Source organism: Anoplolepis gracilipes, chromosome 14 (genome assembly GCF_047496725.1).
Source record: "Anoplolepis gracilipes chromosome 14, ASM4749672v1, whole genome shotgun sequence".
In the NCBI taxonomy this organism is placed as follows: Eukaryota; Metazoa; Arthropoda; class Insecta; order Hymenoptera; family Formicidae; genus Anoplolepis; species Anoplolepis gracilipes.
Window position 1 is genome coordinate 9,820,315 of NC_132983.1, and position 15,727 is coordinate 9,836,041.

Here is a 15,727-nt window from a genome sequence, read left to right on the forward strand (position 1 = left end):
TTGGTACTTGATACTAGGCGCGCAGCGAAACAATAGGCGGACCGCTCTACAAAGGACATACAAAGGACGTACTGAAAGAGACACGTACAGTGCGCGCTGCGTTTATGTTTTGCCGCGCGTCTAGTATCAAGTAACAACTGGGAGGTTTCTTCGTGCCGCGCGCTTATACTGGCACGAATTGGCCGATCTTTATTAATTTATATCTCATTAATTATTGCGAATTTAGCAAAATGATATAAGATTTTTTTCTTCAGTTTAATACGCTCTATCTATCACGAGAGTTGATCCGCCAATTCGGGGACACCCTGTATATGTATTTAAGTTATATAGAAATTTCGATTTTGGACTTCAAATAGGCAATAAGTAAAACAGACTATCTCCCATTTATCCAATCAATTGCAAATAATTTATTTCATATTTTGAATCTTTTGTTAGAATTATATCAGAAATTAAACCGACAAAAAAACAAATAATGTATAATTTATTATATTATTAATTTATTATATTATATTATTAATTATAATCTATTTTAATCTATCAATTCTAAATAGAATTACAAAGCATTTCGATACAATTAATTGGTTGAATTTAAAGTTGAAATTGTCATTAAAACGCCAATAATAGACTAAAAATGGTCTATTATTAAAAAAAATTTTAAACATCCATTGTCGAGATTTAATTTTGTAAGTAAGTTATCCCGGAGATATCTATTTTGAAAATCCTACGGATTTCTTGAAAGTGGACATTCAACAAAGTTATCCCGGAGATATCTATTTTGAAAATCCTACGGATTTCTTGAAAGTGGACATTCGGGTATCCTCAGTATCCTAAATATATCTTTTGATTTTATACAAATATTCTCTGGATGTCTGAAAATTTTTTAGGTATATGCGACGGACTTAGGATTAACTTTTGCTATGTGGGTTTATACATAGGTTCATTCATTTTGATATACGATACATGCATATACAGGGTGGCCCACGTAAAGTGTTACAAGGCACTATTTTAGAAAATATTTGTCAGATCGAAAAATTGTTTATGACAAAGTTTCATGTATTCAAGGGGTCTTTCTAACTATATAAACACCAAGTTGCTTCCGCCCCGCTTTTAAGGCGAGCGGAGGGTAACTTCATAATTTCAAACGGTACCCTATAAATGGTTACATATTTGGATTTTACAGGAAAAAACAAGTAACTTTTATCTGAAACATTTTTCTGAAAAATGCTTTTATCAAAAGTTATGAACGTTTAAACTTTAAAATAGAGGGTACTCAAATTAATGAATAAAATCATAAATTAAATGAAAGACTTCATAGTTTTTCATTTTTTCTTAATTTATTAAATATTCGAACTGTTGTCTTTGTTTTAAATTTTCTTTCGTAAATTTTCTCATCATTATGATGAATGTGTAGTTCATTATGTTTATTTTTTTCGGTTACAATCAAGGTCTTTTTTGTTAGAAGATTTAGAGTAATACTTCTAAAACGAAAATACTATTTTGTGTACATTCAGTCAGTTTCATGTTAACTTTCATGCTATGAATTTCGAAAAACATGGCTCGATTTTATGTAGAAGTTGATATGTTGCTAATTCTGGGAGAATATCAGAAAAATCCTCGGCGTGTCAACTTTTTTAAACGTTATGGTTTTCAAAAATCACATATGGCATTTTTTCGTCTAGAAAAGCGTTTACGTGTATACGGTAAATTGAGTGGAATTAAAAGACAAAGAGAAAAACCAGTGGTTAATTATGATAATAGTGTCAACATTCGCGCGTCAATTGAAGTTAATCCACACGTCAGTCAACGTGAATTAGCAAACACATCTGGAATTACACGATCTTCGATACAGCGGATTCTGAAAAAACACAAATTTTATCCGTATCATTTAGTTTTGACTCAAGATCTTTCAGAAGCTGATTACAAACGTCGTTTAATATTTTGTGAGTGGATGCGTAATGCCATAGCAAATGGTTTATTTTTGTAAAACATTCTTTTTTCTGATAAAGCGCACTTTACCAATTCTGAGCACTGTAATAGACATAATATGCATTATTGATCAAATGAGAATCCTCATTGGATGTGTACGGTTTCTTTCCAGTATCGTTAGACACTAAAAGTTTGGTGTGGAATAATTGGTGATTTTATAATTGGACCATATTTTTTTGATGGTACTGTTAATACCAAAACTTATTGTGATCTATTGAGCAATCATCTTCTTCTACTTTTGGAAGAATTATCACTTAATGTGAGAAGAGAAATGTGATTTCAACAAGATGGTGCACCTCCTCATTATTCCAGATCTACACGTACTCTTTTAAACCAAGTATTTGGTGATAGATGGATAGGTCGGGGAGGTCCTGTTCAATAGCCTCCTCGTTCGCCTGATCTTACACCTTTGGCTTATTTTTTATGGGGATATGTCAAAGAAAAAGTTATGTCTTAATCACCTTCGACGATAGAAAACTTAAAACAAAGACTACGTGATGCTTCTGCTAGCGTATAATCCCAGATATGTTATTTAGAGTTAGACAAAATTTTGTAGAAAGAATTAATAAATGCATAGATGAGAATGGACAACAGTTCGAACATTTAATAAATTTAAAAAAATGAAAAACTATGAAGTCTTTCATTTAATTTATGATTTTATTCATTAATTTGAGTACCCTCTATTTTAAAGTTTAAACGTTTCTAACTTTTGATAGAAGCATTTTTCAGGAAAATGTTTCAGATAAAAGTTGCTTGTTTTTTTTCTGTAGAATCCAAATATGTAACCATTTATAAGGGGTACCGTTTGAAATTATGAAGCCCCCTTAAAAAAGAGGCGGGAGCAACTTGGTGTTTATATAGTTAGAAAGATCCCTTGAATACACATGAAACTTTGTCATGAACAATTTTTCGATCCGACAAATATTTTCTAAGATAGTGCCTTGTAACACTTTACGTGGGCCATCCTGTATATACCTAATTTTTGTCTCTCTTTTTCTTTTCTTCGTTTTCTTTAATTTTTTTAACTTTTCATTAATTTAATTTTTTTTACAAGTTGTCACATAAACTGTCAAAATTTGAAAGCTACAGACGATACGCGCGAAGCAAGTCGCAATAACGCACTTGACAACGAGACATCGTAACAATCAATTAGCATCTCGGAAAAGAGGCAACAATATGTAAATAAAATATGTAAATGTCTTTTTTAGAAGAGGGATTTGTGTGCATTGTTTTAAAGCAGAAGAGATACCGAAATATATATAGTTTCCACCACCCAGAAATTTAATGTTTACAGATGCATTTCGCGTGTAAAGTAACAATCTCACATTTTTAGGCAAATCTACACGGCCACATTTCCTTAAAATAGCAAGTAACTCGTTAACAATATTATGTGCATTATTTCGTTCGATAATTAATTTTTGTAAATCTTATAAACTCGTCTTATTATTACAGTTAGATGAAATATTATTTATATCAGAAAAATCTTGTGTCTCAACATTATGTTCTTCTTTGTTTACAGAAAGTGTAGAATCACTGTCTGATAGAGAATCAGATTCAAACAGTGATTCTACACTTGATTAATTTATTTCATTAAGATTTTGAGATATAATGTTATTAAATGTGTCATCGATATTTATAGAATTACTATTACTACTATTTTGTGCTTCTCTCTTATTATTAGATACTATATTCGAATCAGTTGAACATAATAGCTTAGAACATTTATAATAAGGACAATTCGCGATTAATTATCTGATTCCTTCGCTTAATATTGCAACTCCTTTGGCATGACGGCGAATTGCGCTTTAAAATATCTTTTGAAAATTTTTAAACAATTATATATTAATATACGAATTATATAAGTATATATTATATAATATTATACAGGGTGTCCCAGAACAACCTTCCATCCGTAAAATGACGTATTCCTGACAAAATTTTAAGACAATTTTTCCTTTATCTACTTCCTGACATCTATTTGCTATCTCTCAGTAAATGTTAGATGTTCCTGAAATATTCCATTCATATTCCAAAAGTTCTGTATCTCCTGGACCAATAGAGAAATATTACTATCATATTATTATATATAAATATTATTATCATAGAACGTTCAAAGAATTGTGAAATATTCTACGAACATTACCTGTATGTGTAAGAAAGAATATTCAGTGTAAATTTTTATATATATATGGAACATAAAAAATGAAATAAAAAAGTAGAATAAAACAAATATAAAAAATAATAAGAAATCAGAATATTTTGTGCTTATTTGAATATATATTTTCTGTCCATTCTTTAATATACCGGAATGTTTTAGAATATTCTTAGGATGTTAATTGATTTTAGAAACAGGATTTTAGAAACATTTTATAAATATTTTAGGAATATCTAGGGTTTACTGGGTTAGCATGATCTTTTGACAGCCTTGACTATCTACAATGTTATTAGAATTTACTATAAAATTTATGTTCTAAATTATTTATATTTAATTATTTATTTAATTATATTGGACCAAATATTTTTATCATTAAAAAAATGTGTTTTTTTCATAAGGTGACACTTTTTTATGTCACTATTTTTGTATATTGTATATTGTGTGTGTATACATATATATATATATATATATATATATATATACAGGGTGTCCCCTAAAGATTGAATCAACGTTCGTGAGCAGCTAGAGCGCATTAAACTGAACAGAAAAGTCCTGTACCATTTTGCAATTTTCGGAATAATTATTGAGAAATTAATTTACAAAGATCGGCAAATCCGGCGCGAGTATCAGCTCGCTGCAACAAAGATGACGAGAAGGACGGTCCTAAGGACGGTCGCTAAGCACACGCGGCGTAAATAGGCGCCATTGCCTCGCTGTTACCAGAAGCATAGACGAGAAGCGTTGATAAGAATAATAGATTAGCGATTATTATTTAGCGACCGGCCTAGCGGTGGGCCGTCCTTCTCGCCATCTTTTTTACGGCGGACTGATACTCGCGCCGGATTTACCGATCTTTGTAAATTAATTTCTCAATAATTATTCCGAAAATTGCAAAATGGTACAAGACTTTTCTGTTCAGTTTAATGCGCTCTACCTGCTCACGAACGTTGATTCAATCTTTATGGGACACCCTGTATATATATATATATATATATACAGGGTGTCTCATAACTAACGAGCCAACGCTCGTGAGCGGGTAGAGCGGGTTAAATGGAATAGAAAAGTCCTGTACCATTTTGCGATTTTCAGAATAATTATTGAGAAATTAATTTACAAAGATCGACAAATCCGGCTCGAGTATCAGTCTGCCGCAAAAAAGATGGCGAAAAGGACAGCCCTAAGGATGATCGCTAAGCGCGCGCGGCGTAAACAGGCGCCATTGCCTCGCGGTTATCAGGGGCATAGACGAGAAGCGTTGATAAGAACAATAGATTAGCGATTATTATTTAGTGACCGGCCTAGCGGTGAGCCGTCCTTCTCGCCACCTTTTTTGCGGCGGGCTGATACTTGCGCCGGATTTGCTGATCTTTGTAAATTAATTTCTCAATAATTATTTTGAAAATTGTAAAATGGTACAGGACTTTTCTATTCCATTTAACCCGCCCTACCCGCTCACGAGTGTTGGCTCGTTAGTTATGAGACACCCTGTATATATATGTACACTCAGAAAAACGGGCCATCCAAATTAAGTACAAATTTTTTAACATCTTCCAATAGCGATAATTCGGCCAGAAATCATCGAATCGGGATGGGCCAAAATGAAAATGAAAGCTTAAATATTCCTTTAAACAACAAAAAAATTCATAATTTTTTTACAATAAATATTACAAAAATGGGGGAATTTTTAAAGGTCTAACCTTAGGGTTAGACCTTTAAAAATTCCCTTAAAAAATGAGGGAAAAAATTTTTTTTAAACTATTGCGCAGCTAAGTGAAGTCGACTCCCTGGTGCAAAATTGTATAAGTTTTGAAGCTTATTCAATTCCTAACAAATTCATATTTTATCCATTTTTCTACGACGATTTTTTAATGTTGTAAGGTGGATGGCCAATTTGTAGATCTCTCGTGAGTGCGTGTGTGTACATTATGTATGCGTGTGTCCTGCTCTTGGCGTTACCCAGGATCAACGGCGTTGACGTGGCAGGAATCTGATCCCGTGCGTGTGCGTGTGCGTGTGTGTGTGTGTGTGTGTGTGTGTCATATTGTTTCGATTCCTCGTGAGTGATTAGAAAACTCTTGCTCAATTTCGCGATAATGTTTTTGAATGAATTCTCTGTATAATTTTTATACAGAATGAACATTGGTGCAAGTAATAAAAGTGCTGTTATAAATAGCGCTCTTTTCACGATATTATGAATATTATGTTATCACTTGTTATTTTGCCGTACCTGAGAGCGCGAAATCTCAGCCCTATCATTCGTGAAATATAATTGCTTCCAGTTTGAAAACTATTGTAGCCTCAACATTTTTGTATTAAATTTTTCGTCTTAAAATGTTCTAAAGAACCTGCCATTAAAATATTTACCGGCATTTTCGGGACACCTTGTATATAATATACTATATATATATATATATATATATATATATATATATATATATACATATATACATATATATACATATACATATATATATATACATATATACATATATACATATATATACATATACATATATATATATATATACATGTACATATATATATATATATATATATATATATATATATATATATATAATATATTGTGTTGCGTTTGTATCTCAATTAGTTAATAAAATATCTTATTAAAAAATTATTCTTAATAACTTTCTACCCAGTAAACAATATTTGTATTCTGGATTAATATCACATATAATAATAGATAATATAATAATAAATTACTTATTATTATATTAGAAGTAGAATTGAAATATATATATATATATATATATATATATATATATATATACACTACATATATTATAGATTATTTTGCAATGTTAGAACAATACTATAATAAAATATTATTGTACCATATTATTTACGCGTGTCTCTTCACTTATCGCTATTTAGCAAAATCAGGCAAAACTGTCGAGTTTCTATCACGAATGCATATAAAGCTTATAAAGAGAGTGGCTACTTAATATAATATTTAAAGTATAATATCTTTTTCAGTTTAATTTCTGGTATAATTTTATAACAAGTGATTTATATTAAATAAATTATTTAAAATCGAATAAATGGGGAATTGTTCATTTATTGCCTATTTAAAGCTCAAAATCGGAATTTACTTTTTATATATGTATAATAAATTAAATCTGGAGTGTTATGAATTAATATAATTTATTTTATATCTTATTTGTTTGATTATGATTGACATTTATTAGTGCTTCATATAACTACGATGTAACAACGAGATAACATGTGTTACTGCATTTATATGTTATATTACATATTATATGTACATTTATGAAATTTTATTTAGGAAATTACAATTAGCAGCTTACCGATACAGAAATATGCAATATTATCTGTAATATTCAGGTCTATTGCATTTATAATATTAATATGTATGTAACAATATTTACTGTAATAACTTTTTTGTTATAATAGAACGTTATTTTTGATGGCACAATGGACAGCATAAAAATTATAAAGTAGAGTTTTATAAAATTAGCGTTATTAAATTTTCTTTAATCTTTTAATTAATTTTATTTTTTCTATATTATACATAGATGATAAATTACTTGAGAAATAAGGCTCTTTAATGTTTACAAACAAACTTCAAAATCTGAGCGACTAAGAGCCAAATGCAGATACTAGTATGTTGATTTCGCAGAAAATAATTTTTCTGCGCAACTGATGAGTGCCCAGGGCACATATTTTTCTTGGTGTATTTACTAAAATTTAATCATATTTTTTAATTCTCTTTTGAGAATTTTACAAACTCCTCTTTATTCTCATAAAAAGACGTAGGCAAGAAAAATATCAGGGCAAAGCTTACAGCCCGTTCACACGATACGGTTTTTTGACTGAATCGGTAATTTTGCCGAATCGGTAGCAATTGATTATCGTATTCACATGGTCAATTTTTTTTCATTCTTTCTTCGCTGTTTGCTTCTTTGCGTTTATTAAGTACAATTTTTTTGTAAGATGGATGTAAATATGTTTCTTATTATGTACTGGTATCGCCGTCGTCAAGAAAGAGTAAAAAAAATAATTAATAGAAGATATTAGTTATATCCTATTGTGAGGCAGAGATATTGTTTGGGCTCTTTTCGGACACTTATGTGCCAATTGAGACAAGATGAATTAAAATTTTTAAATTATTTTCGAATGTTAATATCTACATTTGATAATCTGTTACAAAGAGTGGAAAGAGCTTTGACAAAACAAGACACCTCTATGAGAAAAAGTATAAATTCAGAAGAAAAATTAGCAATATGTTTAAACGTGAGTATTTCTTTATTTATTAATTTTTTTATAATCATTCAAGAAGTAATAATGATATAATATAATAAAAATCAAAATGAAGAATAATCAAGATCTGTAATAGAGTAATCAGAATCATGACTTGCGGGGGACATTGTTGATTGTGCAGATGGAGATTTTGAGCTTTCAGTTGTTGGGCTCATCATCGGCGGTGGCACTATTATATTTGTTGGTTAGGTTGAGTGAAATAGCCAGAACTTTAATAATCGTAATGATAATTCATTTGTCTAACAGGTTGTGGCGGAAAATTGTTAAACTGTTTGTATATACTTCTTTTAATTTTTTGATAATCGTAATGATAATTCATTTGTCTAACAGGTTGTGGCGGAAAATTGTTAAACTGTGCTTGTATACTTTTTTTAATTTTTTGTAATAAATTTATAACGCCTGCTTGAAATTCTAAGGTCTGATCATCATTAAATGATGACAAGGAAGGTAAAAGAACCTTAAAAAACGATAAATAGCGATTGTCATGATCATGATTTTTTGGCAAATTTATTTGATGATCGATTAACTTAATCATTTTGGCATCTAATTCGTTGTTAACTTCTTGCCTGCGCTTCCTTTGTATACCCGAAGAAGTATTCGGTTTGCTTACAGATTGTTCTATAACTTCACGATTTTCTTCATTTTGATCAGTCCTATTATCGTTAGTGTTTTCTTCGTTTTTATTGTCATCTGTGCTTTCGTGAGCAATTGTCGTATCCGTAATTTTTTAAAAAACACATTTGATTATGAAATAAATAAAGCCTTGAAGGTTTAGCAGAAGAGCCAGATTTTTTTTATCCTTGTGTTTTTTAAGAGATTTTATCCAAGAATCTTATCTGAGTCCATTTTTTTACAAGTTTGCCTGAAATAATTAAATTAACTTTAGCATTTTTTCAGGTATTTAGCGTCTGGCTGTTCATTTAAAGATCTTCATTATTTCTATAGAGTTGGTGTTTCAACGATCAGTGATATTGTGAAAGAAGTAACACAAGTCATATGGAACAATCTACACAACGAATTCATGCAATTACCAAATTCATTTGATGCCTGGAAGCAAATAACAAATGGCTTTGAAACAAAAGCTAATTTTCCTCACTGCATTGGCGCTGTTGATGGGAAACACATAAGAGTTAAAAAATCATCAAACAGCGGCTCAATATATTTCAATTATAAAGACTACTTTTCATATTATTAGCTGTTATAGAATATCGGTTTATATATGTGAGTGTCGGAGCTTGTGGAAAAGATTGCGATTCTTCAATTTTTAAAACAACATTTTGGAAAAAAATAACAGAAAATACTTTAAATTTACCAAGACCTTGTCCTTTAAGTAGATATTCAAAAACAAATGTTCTTTTTATGCTTATTGGAGACGAAGGTTTTGCATTACATGAAAATTTATTGAGATCTTGGAGGAACACATTTAGATAAAAAGAAATAAATATTCAATTACCGCTTGACTAAAGCCAGAAGATATGTTGAGTGTGCATTCGGAATCTTAGCTAATAAATGGAGAATATTTCACCGACCTTTGGACGTAAATGTACAAACAGCTATTTGGCTAATAAAACAGTATTACATAATTTACAGTACAGTATTACATAATTTTATCAGAGAAAGAGATGGTTTTAATTTTGAAAATATTTGTTCAAATGAAAAAGTAAACACATACGATTTTCATAATATATCAAATACACAAACAATACGAGGAGGTATGTGCTAATTCAATTAGAACAATATTTACTGATTATTTTGTTTCCGAAGTTGGATCAGTTCCTTGGGAAGATGAAGCGATTAGTCAATAATATTGATTATATATAAAATATAAACGCAAATTTATAAAATTTTAATCCAAATATTAACGAAATTAATTATTATTATTATTATTATTATTATTATTATTATTTATTTACCGAAATCCTGTCTTTGCTTTTGTTCCAATTTTTTAAAGCCTTCATTTAATATAATGCATATCTCCCTCCATACCGATTCTTTTAAATTCTTATCTTTATATAAATCTAATATCTTATCCCATATCGCAGGTCGTCTTTCAACTAAACTTATCAAAAGTTCTGTATTAATTTTTTTCATTGTATTTATCTTCTTCAACACAATTGAATACGCTTGCTGTATGCGGTAATTCGGTAAAATAAACGTATTGTCTGAACATCGTCATTAAAATGTATGCGTCACTAGAGAGCGATTCGTTTTTTTTTACCGAATTATTTATACGGTTTTCGTTGGCAAAACCGAATGTCAAAAATCACTGAAACGGTGATTTTACCGTATACGATCGACGGCGGTATTGTGTGAACACATACATTAAAATATATGTGCCACTGCAGAAGACGGCAAAAAAATTGATTCAGTAAAAAGACCGATTCAGTGTCGTGTGAACGGGTTGTTACTGAATCGGGAATCGAACCCAAGTTTTTCACTTGCCGGGCGACTGTTCTTACCACTAAGCTATTTAACCTCACATTGATATCTCTCTGGCCTAATTGTTTATAAATCTATGGATATATGAAAACGCGATCTTTTCAACTTGGTGTAAATTTCATAAATTACTTGAGAAATTAAGGCTCTTTAATATTTACACAAAACTTTAAAATCTGAGCGACTAAGAGCTGAACACGGATAGTAGTGCGTTCATTTCATTAGATATCGAAATGTGATAATTTAAAAGAATTTAATTTCACCTTGTGTACATTTTTTTAAAATTTTTAGTTAACGCATTTTTTAAAAAACTTTTCATATATATTTTTATATACTTCTTATTATTATATAGTCGTACATAAATTTTGTAATTGAATTAACGTATTTATTTATTCATTCTACATTTTGCTTATGAACTATACCCAGTAAACGTTAGATATTCTTGAAATATTTATAAAATGTTTCTAGAACTAACATCCCCAGAACATTCCAAAACGTTTCGGAATATTTAAAGAATGTACAGAGAATAATATTCAAATAAGCACAAAAAGTCTTGAGTTTTTATAATTTTGTATACTGTTTTATTCTATTTTTTATTTCATTTTTTATAAGAATATATCGTCATGGGCTGTAGGGAGCGAGACATGAATCGAAAAACTTATAATATAGTAAGGAGTTAATAAATATATAAAAATCTATAATCTAGTGTATTTTAAAAACGTATCACAAACTTTCATACGACCATGATTTTAATTGGAATAACGTAGAGATTTTAGATGAAGACCCCTCCTATATTAAAAGATTAACATCGGAAATGATATTTATTAAAAGACAAAGAAATGGTTTAAACTTACAAATGGACACAGAAAATCAACACTATACCATGACGCAATAAATAAGCTTCCAAAAATTTCAAAGTCGTGATCTTGTATATAAGCGAACCTTCCTTACCATACGTTTGATAGTAACCGACAGAATCTTGAACTAAATGGTCGTGCTTAGAGAAATATTTTTTGCGGAACGATCTAATATTGTAAGTACAGATATTAACTAACTGTACGGTTTAATGACTTGCTTCCATTGTATTAAAATTATTTAAAAAAAAAACCCGAAATTCCATCCTTTCAGGATTCAACGGGTATTGAGATCAAGTCGCCAAGCTTCCATTTCATTACATAAAAATTCAAGTTGAGTCTCCGGGCATTCCAACCTTGGAGGTCATTTGATGAATAACTACGAAATCATTTAACTTGCGAATTTATAGATTAAGTCCGCCTGAGTTTCGATCGGGAACATTGTAAAAGATTTAAGTATAATATTATATAAGATTATTACGTTTTATTATTAACATTACGCTGAAGAAGGCTCAAAACAGGAGCCCAAAACGTTCGTTTTAACTTTAATTATTTGTAATTTATTTATCAACTTTAACCTTTAAGCTGATCATTGTATAATCATTGTTTTTAAAGTACACTGGATTATAGATTTTTATATATTTATTAACTCGTTACTATATTATAAGTTTTTCGATTCACGTCTCGCTCTCTATAGCCCATGACGATATATTCTTATTTAAATAAGAGTTATTTATAATTCCTTATATTCATTTTTTATGTTCCATACATATATCAAAATTTACACTGAATGTTTGTTCCTTATTACACATAGGTAATGTTCATATAGAATATTCTGAGTATTTTACAATTATTTTAACGTTCTATGAACATTTTTCTATTCCAGGATTTACAGAACTTTTGGAATACAAATGGAATATTTCAGAAATATCTAGCGTTTATTGGGATAATATCTTGTGAAAAATATTCGCGCAATCTTTGTTTTCGTTAAAGTGTCTCTATAACTAAGACCATTTTATTTGTAATTTGCTCAAAAACACTTTATTTTGTTTGTTGCAGAATGTCTGAAAGTGTCTTCCTTAAAATGAAATTAAACACTTATAAAATTTTTTTTATTTTGATCTATATTATAACATATTCAAAGCGCATAAAAACTGGAATGTTGAATATCTAAAATAGTTTAACGTTGTAAGATTGGTATCATGAATGAATTTATTGTAGCATCTGAAATATTAATTAATGTATCTAAGACTTAATATTTCATATTTATTAATAAATATTAAAAAGTAATCTATATATTATTATTTCAGAAAAGTATGTTTATAAAGTAATTATGATAGCGATATGATAATTTTAAAACGAAGAATTAAAAAGAAAAATGAAAAGTGGTTACGACACTCTTGGAATGGCTAGATATTTTTCTGATGCCTTTTTCCAAAATTTTGTGCAAGTCTTTTTTCTTTTCTGTCAAGCCGCGGACTACATCAGGTGGATAGGTAGGTGAACTAAGCAGCCAGAGGTATTGACTGGTGCAGTGTACCACCCGCTCGCTAATCCTGCTCGCCACCATGCCGAAGACAGCCGAACAGATATACAGTGAACAGCGGAAACATCCGAACAGAGTCAAGTGAAATGGCGGCTTTTCGGTCTATACCTAGCACGCGTTGTCGCACCCCTTCTCTTGCTTTCCAAACGCTGTTCCGAGCGTGTCGTTCGTCGGAATCCAACCAATAAATGTGCGCGCGCCAGTAATAGTGCAACGGCAGCAGTGGTGTCGCTTCACCTCGCATAGTCACGACTTGTTCGGCTATCGAACTGCGTGTTTTCATTTCACGTCGAATGTGACATATATTACGGAGAGTTTGAGTTTTGCGTGCGCGTTGTCATCGACTGACATCTCTACACACACATACAATCATTTCGCGGATATTTTTTTTTCTTTTCTTACGTGCGTGGTATAATATCGGGTGTGCTAATCTTGCGCGCGCGCGCGCGCGTTTCCCGGTGAAATAAGTGACCATTCAGGAGTAAAAAAAGATAGAAGAACGATGGCAGGAGCTATACGATTTTCGTGGATATTCACAGCCACAGTACTTCTGATTTTAACTATAGAGGTGAAATGTAAAAGAAAATTCGACGGGGATTTCGAATTTGCCGAAGAGGTGAGTCAAAAATTTTGATATATTCTTTATTTTCCTCTTTGGCTTGCTTGTCATGCAAGAATTATGAGCAACGATAGGTAGGATATTGTAAAATGTTTCCTTTTTTATGGATCTGTTAGAAGAATAATATGCAATGACAGATACTTGTCTCTTGAATATTTATTAATCGGATAATCATAATTCGTTATTTCTTTGTATAGGATAATGAATATGTATCGGTTTGTTATCGGTTGAAAAACTAATAAAAAAATCAAAGCAATAACAATAATAAGAATATCTCTGCAAGATAGCTTTTAATTGCGAATTGTCACAAAATATCCATTTTTTTGACATAATTTTATAATTTATTCCAAAATTATGGCTTTTCGAATTATAAAAATTATTAGTTTCTCTTGCGTATCAAATTGATTTCTCTCTCTTTCTCTCTCTCTCTCCCTTCCTCTCGCCCCTCCCTCCCTCCCTCTTTTCCTCTATCGCTCTTTCTCGATCTCTTCCTCTCCTTCCCTCCCTCTTTCTCTCTTTTTCTCTTATGATTCTTAACATTTTTCATCACAAAAAAGCACATCACAATAACTAGGCACTAAGATTGATTGACATTTTATATTTTGTTGATCTCAATAATGTAAGCATTATTATTTAATTTTTTTCGCGGTATTATAGCTAGAAAAAGAATTTTTTATTTTGTTTATTTTTTTTATTTTTTATTTTGTGTGATTTCTTTTATATTTTTATATACAATAACAAAGACAGTGTTTGAGTAAATTATTCATAATATTCATTTATTTTTTAATTTTGCTAAACAGGATATGAGACTTTCTTTTTGTTTAATATTGTTTGTTTGTTTAATACCCTTTAATATTTAACCAGTGAAACTTATAATAAGCAATTGTTTTATTTGCACTTTTTTTTGCATATTATTTTGCATTACATTGCGAGATTTAAAACAGTGCAATCTCATTGCAAGTTTGGTGTTATGCAAGATAAACGCATATATAATGTAATTAATTTAAAATTAACGTAAAGAATGTGATGAAAACAAAATATAATTTGCAAATCGCAAGTATGCAAGAAAACTGACAACAAATTAAATACAGAGAAATATGAAGAAATTAAGCTTTATTATATATTCTGGTAATTAATATATACCTTTTATAATATAAAAATTGGATCTTAAAAAATTAGCTGGTTTTTTTATATGTAGCTTATGACCTATTGAACAAAAAAAGTAATAGACTCAAAGTTATAATGTAAATAAAGTTATATAATGAACAGTTTATTTCGTGTTTAACTGACTTACAATTACTACCGATATCTTATCATAAAAAACTCGATAATTTCGAAATGGCTAGTCAAAGTGGATAAAATTACACTATTTTGAAAAGATCTTTAGAAGATTCATAAAAATATACAATAAAAAATAGACAGTTCTATTTTAAAAAATTCAAAGTAACCTTGCCCTGTTTTGATGACGCCATTCATGATCAATGAAGTTAGTAAATAGATCTTTTTACGTTCTACAAATTTTATGTGAAATATTTTTTTCATAAAAACTTATTTTTTTGTAAAACTTATTTTTCGAAATATTTTGCCGTCTCAGTACTTTTTTCGCACTCTATATATATATATATATATATATATATATATATATATATATATATATATGCAGGGTGATTTAGACCACTCGTATTAGCTATTTTTCTCAAAAATGGAACATTAGAGAAAGTTAAGAAAAAATTTTTATTACTAATAGGTATTCAAAGTGATCATTGATAACGTTTTCATTTTTCGAGACAAACCGGAAGCAAGTGTAACTGAAGTTAGCTTTGAAATCCAAA

General features: G+C 30.0%; 1 protein-coding gene across 2 annotated transcripts in view; it reads left to right on the forward strand.

Moving 5' to 3' along the window:
* The first annotated feature begins 13,347 nt into the window (after positions 1–13,347).
* Positions 13,348–15,727, forward strand: part of Cow (Proteoglycan Cow) — a 283,890-nt gene continuing 281,510 nt past the window's right edge. Inside the window, exon 1 of one of the 2 annotated variants that reach the window (XM_072906664.1) lies at positions 13,348–13,892. In XM_072906664.1, coding sequence (XP_072762765.1) covers positions 13,779–13,892 — 114 coding nt within the window. In that variant the 5' untranslated portion in view covers positions 13,348–13,778. The remainder of the gene's footprint in view (positions 13,893–15,727) is intronic. The other variant, XM_072906663.1, reaches the window with a different exon arrangement.